General features: G+C 29.5%; 1 protein-coding gene across 1 annotated transcript in view; it reads left to right on the top strand.

Annotated features, from left to right (window-relative positions):
- Window positions 1–627: 627 nt before the first annotated feature.
- The window catches only part of LOC109858870 (uncharacterized protein C05D11.1-like), a gene marked incomplete at its 5' end in the record, with an annotated part of 12290 nt that continues 4702 nt past the window's right edge, over window positions 628–8215 (top strand). The window contains 7 exons of the mRNA XM_020436545.1: window positions 628–796; window positions 907–1070; window positions 1196–1708; window positions 1797–2051; window positions 2175–2348; window positions 2856–3074; window positions 3182–3356. Of these exons, the coding sequence (XP_020292134.1) occupies window positions 628–796; window positions 907–1070; window positions 1196–1708; window positions 1797–2051; window positions 2175–2348; window positions 2856–3074; window positions 3182–3356 (1669 nt within the window). The remainder of the gene's footprint in view (window positions 797–906; window positions 1071–1195; window positions 1709–1796; window positions 2052–2174; window positions 2349–2855; window positions 3075–3181; window positions 3357–8215) is intronic.

Genomic DNA, 8215 nt, shown 5'->3' with positions numbered 1-8215 from the left:
AGTCAACAACATATTAAAGCTATTTTGCTGCGTGTGTTTTCATAACAGTATTTACGTTCTTTGAGAAAAACAACCGATAACGCAACATTTACCAAATCACGAATAATTCTACACCGATACATGAGTTGCAAAATGTTTTATTAACACAATAAACCTTTAATATACATTTTTTATTTTATCTTAACTTAAAGAAATAAATGATGCAATTTTAAGTCAATATAAAATTGTGAATTCACTGTTACAAAATTATGATGTAACTTATTCTTTTTATTGATGTAAGCGAACTTATGAAATGTATTTAGAATATTTCGTTAAAAAAAATTATGTGGTTACTATACTTTATCGGTATTCATATTACAATCTTGTGGTTCTGCAATTTCTTTCTCCACGTATTATACTTTCTACAAAAACTTAATAATTTGCACAGTAAAATGTTTCGTTTGTCATGCATGCTTTGCACTATATTTAGTCGCAACAATAAAGTTAAATAATATATGACTTTCTTTATGTTTTCATACTTTATATTATTGTTTGAAAGATACAAAGAAACAATATTTATTATTTTCTTAAACTGCAAATAAAAATTTTTACAATTATAAAACTATTTATTTTTGAACGTTTCGCTAGGATACAGCATATCTTGTAGAAGTACATCATATTACTGAAAAAGGCCACAATGCCGGTACAGTTTATTGTAAAACCCAGGCTAAGGAACTTACAGCAAATTTTATGTTACATAAAAAAATTTTACGATTTCTCTATCCAGGAAAATGTGGATATAAGTCATTTATAACAGGTAAAAAAATGTTCTACCAACATCTGCCTGTGTGTGTATATGTATATGTATAGATATGTTTATTTCAAACTGAAAACGTACGTGGAAAATATTTTTATTTGTATTTATAGGTACAACAAAAAATTTGCGCGAAAGTACTAATAATGAAAAAGTCAAACAGTTTCACAGAAAGTTCTACAGGCCAGAAAACTTGACTATATTGATAACGGGCAAAATACCCCACAATCATATTTTTCAAGCGTTAGAGCCTTTAGAACAGAAAATAATGTCGAAGGTATATGCATCCCAAAACATATTGCGTGTTGTTGCACTTACTCTGTTTCTTGTTTTACAAAAGCACACCTATGTACTCAGGTTTCTATTACTTTCGTAAAATTTAAGTTTATTGCACAATTGTAGAAAAGAAATGATATATTTGAGAGACCTTGGCAAAATCCAATTGAATCATTCAAGAAAAGCGCAGAAGTGGAAGTCATTTTTCCATCCATGGACGCAAACTATGGCGAAGTACATGTTGCCTGGCGGGGACCGTCAGCAATTACTCAAGTGTACGACTATACCAGTTGTCTAGCACTTTTGAAATATATCACGAGACCAAACGATAGTCCGTTAAGAACAATCTTTGGTAAAGTCAGTGATCATTGTCATATTATATGGTTTTCGGATAAATGGTCAGTTCCATATTTGGAGATTGTTTTTCAAAACGTACCAATAAATTACATTGATTCGATCACAAAACAGTCTATTTATGAGGTACTAAAAGAGGTATATACCACTGGTATAAATATGAAAACGATGAAAAGCTTAATTCGCAAATCATTGTTTGACAAACGAAATGAATTTGAACTAGATCCGCATAAACCGATCGCAACGTTTCTTTTTGAGTGTTTAGTATACGAAAACATTGATAATGTACGTATGGTATCTTTCCATTACTAAAAACTTTTACTTGAATTATTTAACGTACGTAAGTAATTTAAATTTTTTTTTTTACATTTAGTTAGAACAACGGTTAAAGAATATTCTACGCGAAATAGAAAACTTGGAAAACGAGCCTAAACAACATTTTTTAGATCTACTTAAACAGTATTTTATCGATGCACCGATGGTTATCGTGAAAGGCAAACCCAGTTTTGAAGAGTATTTTAAGTTGCAAGAAGAAGAAAAACATGTAGCCGAGCAAATCACAAAATTCGGCCAAAAAGGTTTAAAGCAAAAAGAAAAAGAGCTTAAGCAGGCTATCAAAGAAGTAAAAGTATATATATTTGTATACTTAAATATTTCTTTACATGCTACAAATTATATTATACTATAAATACACTAAATGTTTCATATATTGACACTTTTACCAATCTCTTCGATTTTTTCATCTTTTAAGAAAGATGTGCCTAAAGAAGTATGGGCAAAAATGAGTATACCTGGCATAGAATCAATCACTTTTCATGACATTCTGAGATATAACACGAAAACGCTCGAGCAACATCCTAAATTTGATGTTAAAAGACTGCCATTCTTTACCTATTTAGATCATGTCAATACAAATTTCTTTTATGTGAGTATCGTTTTTGTTCGTATCGGTATCGTTTTGCACCAAGTTATAAATTGATTTACTTTGTTACAATTTAAGTGTTTGATAATTAAGATTTAACAAGTAATACTTTATGTGTTTAAGAATTAAGAATAATGAGTTCTACGCTCTTTTAAGTATAAATTACGCAAACTGTTAGATGGTCATAAAATCTTAACAAAGTGTTTGTGTTCTGTACTAAATAAATATATATATAAACATTTCTATTCCTTTTATGACCGTTTAAAATTTCGCGTAGTTTGCAGTTTTGTGTTTCTCTTATATAAAGAAAAATGTACTTATTTTATTTTTACATTTTCAATACTCAAAATATCTACATGTACTTTTTGTTATTATTCATTGTAAATAAATTACATTTATTATATTTATGCTAAACTTATATTTATTATATTTATGTTTAATTATTTATTTTTTTATTATATTTATGTTTCCATTATATTTATACTAAATACTTCTTTAATTCATTTTCAGTTACAAGTTATTATGGATACTTCTTCTATTAGTCTGGAAAATAAACTTTATATTCCGTTGTTGGCGGAAGTACTTTTAGAATCTCCCGTAAATAGAGGAAATCAACTGATTTCTAACGAAAAACTAAAAGATTTGTTACTTGCTGATAATATAGAAGTTCACTCTCCTCGTGGCATCGATTTGTCGCACAATGCTCATACTCTGTCGTTACTGATTCAGGTAATATAGAAGTAATTTCTCATTATTNNCTTNCGAAACAAAATTGTGTGANATAAATATATTCTACATGTAAATTCTAGATTTTATACACTTAACTGTTTGTATAGGTTGAATTACAAAATTATGAAAAAAGTGTACAGTGTTGTAAAGAGTTTTTATATGAAACTATAGTAACGGTCGAAAGTTTAAAAATAGCACTAACACGATTACTAGACAAACATGGAAACATAAAAGATGAAGTATTTGCAATGACTTTAATGGATACATTGTTATACACGGACGGTACCTTTGCCAAAACTTTACTTACTACTTTCATTACAAATACACATACTGCTATCACTATTAGTGTTTTTTTTTTTAACAGGCAATTTCCAGGTTATATTCAGCTCGTTGTGGCAGTATATGTTTTTCTATACTGTCAAAAAACGCCTAGATACCGATGTAGGGCAGAAAGAAGTGTTAGCACACATCGAATCTGTTCGACAAGCGCTAACTTCGCCGAAAAATATGTTTATGTACATGGGCGTCAATGTTGATAAATTAACGGAACATGTTTCAGATGTTTATGCCCCATGGACTAAATATTTTGCAGATTTTATGAACTTTGAGAAAACGAAGTAAATAAAATATAAACATTTAAATTTAAAACAAACAGTTGTAAGAAATTATTATAGTAATAACCAGCTGTACGTTTATTTCATTCGATTCTTACATTGATTCGTGATTGACACGAATAAAAAAACTCACACGACTAGATCTAGAAGTGATACATACAAATGTAAAAGATTTGATTTCTACTACTCCAATTTCAGGATTAACATCACTTCTAAGTCAAACTTCCGTACGCCTTCTCCTAGTTTTACTTACAACGGGTATATAAGGGAGGTAGTTGAAACAAATACTACGGTTTTAATTCAATCTTGTCCGTGCATAAATGATTTTCAACATTCCGATTTGCCAGCTTTGCAAGTGTGTCTGACTTATCTTACGCAAGAAGAAGTAAGCACGTAATAATTGTTTATTAAAATTGCAGAAAATGTATTAAACAGTAGTTTCATGTATGTGTGATATTTTGTAGGGACCTTTATGGGAAGTTCGACAAGAGCTTGCTGACTTCAATCTTTTCACGACGGTGGACGATGGGAACTTAACTTTAAAGTTGGTTTCAACTACAAACGTAGTAGCTGCGTACAACAAAATTAAATCCACAGTGGTACAATATTTATTTCTATTGCGATTATTAGCAAATGTCGACATATATACGTACATCCTTTAAGAAAGTCCAAGAATTTAAATTGTTTTTATCGTTACTTTTTTGGCAGTACATATTGTTCCTTTTTTGTCGCAGGATGCACACGTTCGTAAAAACAAATTTATCTTCCATTTTTACGAAAAAGCTAAATCGTCACTCATCTCGGAGTATATCAACATGGTACATTCCATAAAGAATGTGATGAATGCATCGTTGACGTCTTACTGTAAAAATATGTCACATGATTATATTTCTCAAATGGTACGGAGCGTTTACGCCGTTAGTATAGATGACATGAGCCGTGTGACAACTCGATACATCAAACCATTGTTTGACCCAGAAAAATGCAAAAGTGCCATTGTATGTAATACTGAAGAAAGTGCCAAAATAATAGAGGCTTTCCAAAAGTAAGTGTAATATGTATCTTAAGTTTTCTTGCAACTTGCTATATTAAGAAATATTAAAATATACATAATACACCTGTATTTATTTTGTTCCAGAATGAAGTTTAAGTTTGCCGTATATAAAAGCTCCAATGAAGTATATAACTGTATTAAAAGCAGAATTTTAAAAGATGTATAACTTCTACAGTCTTATGTGATATGTGTATTGTTTAACGGTTAATTAAAAAAATGTGTAAAACTGTTTTAAATCAAAAACTATTTATTAAACAGATACACAATGTAAGACGTATGTTATGACTTTAATTTTTATAGTAACAAGTATGTAATAGTAAATATGCATAATATTATTTATTTTGTAATAAATAATATGTAGTAAATTCTGTATGTACTGTATATACGTTTAGAACAGTAACATGATTGGATAAAAAATAAATTTTGTTCTGCGGATAGTAACGCTTTTAGTGGTATATATTTTTGACTATTTTTAACCTGTCGCACATTTTAGTATTAACACAGCGAAATCATGTTTCTAATTCGGAAAAACTAAATTGTTTGTCTAAATTCCACTTTAAACATGTGTAGTAGCGTTTATCAAATTACGTCTATTTGGTAGTTTAAATACACCCAGTTTGATTAAATAAACTCTAAACGTGTCATGGTACATCTTGTTCAATGAAGTTCGTTTTTGTCCGAAGTAAATAAATATAAACTTTCGAACACTTAAAAAAGTAAGACTTAAAAAAATTAATTTTCTTTAAAGACTAAACTCTCCATTATATAGATAAAAAAGTAAATGTCTTAATAATAGCACCCATCCCTCTATCTCATACCTAGCGTATTTTCGCGTAAGGTGTTGTGTCGCTACTCCAATGTGCCAGACGCTATAAGTCAATTTTGCAATAACGCTGCAACAAAATTACATTGCATCCATATACAAACGTATCCGTGAGCAATTATGTTTCGGTCTTTCCATTATGAAGACGCAACATTGCTTGTTGCAGCTTTAAGTAAAAAAACCGACATTTTTTCTAAATATTTTGTAAATTGTATTGGCTCTGCGACGTTCAACATTTTTTATACTTTAACATCTTTTCGTAAAAGCGACAAAGAATAGTACAAATTCAGTCATATAGAATAACATAGTTTTATTTGAAATTGTATCTTTTAATTCGGCATTTATATACCGTTGAGTGATAATTGGCAAAATAATAAAAAGTGCATAGTGAATTACAGTTGAAATAAAACAACTAAATAAAACCTTAAAGAACTCAAAATGCCGTAAAAGTCAATGTTTCACCATACACCGCAAAAACGAACGTGTTACGGTGCAGCACTTTTTGTTCTCCCAACGAAACATTCTATTCCTAAATCGATTTCATGTTGGTAAATGAAACCATCATTACTTGTGGATTATTGGCACTAGCCATAATGCATAACGCATAAGACATAAGAAAATCAACCAATCAAAGCTTTCTATAACAAGAAATAGAGATAAAAACACAAAGCTGGATTAATTGATTTTCTTACGTTTTATGCATTATGCGTTATGCAAAAGTCTGTGCTTCGGCCTTAAAAAGTAAATATTCTTAAGAAAAGTACTTTTCTCTGTCGTATTACGACTGGTATTCATAGTCGAATCTTATATCTAAAGTTGTCTTAAGCTTATGTTCCGATTGGTCATTTTTGCAACCAATAAAACGTCTATTATTTCAAAAGAAACTTACGTCAGTTTTACGTATACTATAAATACCAGCTTACAATGTACGGATTTGTATATTACGAAAATATATCTATCGTGTACCTTAACTGCGAAAGTTCTGTTTGTGCATAAAAAGTAAGCATTGTCCGACAAGTTGCCACGTACACCAGTCACTGGTCTATAGTTACAATTTAAGATAATTGACTATTAATTTTACACGAAATTCGTTTTTAATAAAATGTCGTGTGGTGAAGAACANTTGTNAGATAATACANAAAACTTCGAACNGTTATACTCAATAAACATCGACGGTAGTATTCCATTTTATGCATACAGATCCAAAAACACCGGCATCACTGTATGTATTGCAGAAACACACGGTCCATTTATCAATGGAGATGTTAATATTGGTACTGTATTAACATGCATTATTACACATACGTATATATAATTGATCGTAGTATTTATTATAGAAGATTCTTTCATTTTGTCACGAAACTTCATTTTGTAAAACAAACCTTCAGTTTTTACGTAATATTTTTGAACAAGTATAAACATTACAAATACTTTGAGTTTTTACTATTGTATTTCGTATCAGTGACAGAAACATTTGATAACGATGGTCTTCCTTTCGCGGTGGAGCATCTTATTTTCATGGCCAGCGACGATTACCGTTACAATAATATTTTGCAAGTATGGGGTGATAGAATACTATCAGATAACATTAAAGCATTTGGTCTCCAAACTCACACTTGTTTTTCTATGAGAGCAGCTGGTAGCGAAGCATTTCTTACTTTAATGCCAACATATCTGGACCACATACTTTACCCTACTTTAGAGGTACAACATTCCTTAATTCTTTGTTTAAGTGTATAAAACGAAAAGATGCAAACTATTGTGAATGACAAATAATACTTGTTTTTGTACTCACTTATCACACAAGTTAAGAAATTTATTATTATTTTATTGTTTCTTAGATTCCATGTAGAACTTTCGAGACATTAATAATGATACCTTTAGAAACGAGCTATTCTACTGAATAATATCAAACTTATTTTTTTTTACAATATGTTTTGTTACTTGTATAAAAATTTCATGTGTATCTATCTACACTCACTCCAAACGTAACATTTTCAAAATAACGTTATATCATGATAACAATAGTATGATAAAAGTCAAAAAAGTCAACAACATATTAAAGCTATTTTGCTGCGTGTGTTTTCATAACAGTANTTACGTTCTTTGAGAAAAACAANCGATAACGCAACATTNACCAAGTCACGAATAGTTCTACACCGATACATGATTTGCAAACTTTTCTAGTAACACAATAAAACTTTAATATACATTTTTTATTTTATCTTAACTTAAAGAAATAACTGATAAAATTTTAAATCAATATAAAAATGTATTCAAGGTTGAAGACTTATGATGTAACGTATTCTTTTTATTATTTATGTAAGCGAATTTATGNAATGTATTTAGAATATTTCGGTAAAAAAATATATGTGGTTTCTATACTTTATCGGAGTTCCTATTACAATCTTCTGGTTCTGCACTTTCNTTCCTTACGTATTATACGTTCTACAAAAATTTAATAATTTGCACANTAAAATGTTTCGTTTGTCATGCATGCTTTGTACTATATTTTGTCGCAACGATAAAGTTAAATAATATATGACTTTTTTTATGGTATCATACTTTATATTATTGTTTGAAAAATACAAAGAAACAATATTTATTATTTCCTAAAACTGCAAATAAAAATTTTTACAATTATAAAACT

The sequence above is a fragment of the Pseudomyrmex gracilis genome, unplaced genomic scaffold (genome assembly GCF_002006095.1).
Source record: "Pseudomyrmex gracilis isolate BER0280 unplaced genomic scaffold, ASM200609v1 scaffold_228, whole genome shotgun sequence".
Lineage (NCBI taxonomy): Eukaryota > Metazoa > Arthropoda > Insecta > Hymenoptera > Formicidae > Pseudomyrmex > Pseudomyrmex gracilis.
The sequence above is the reverse complement of the archived record's forward strand: the minus strand, read 5'-3'. Positions and strand labels throughout refer to the sequence as shown.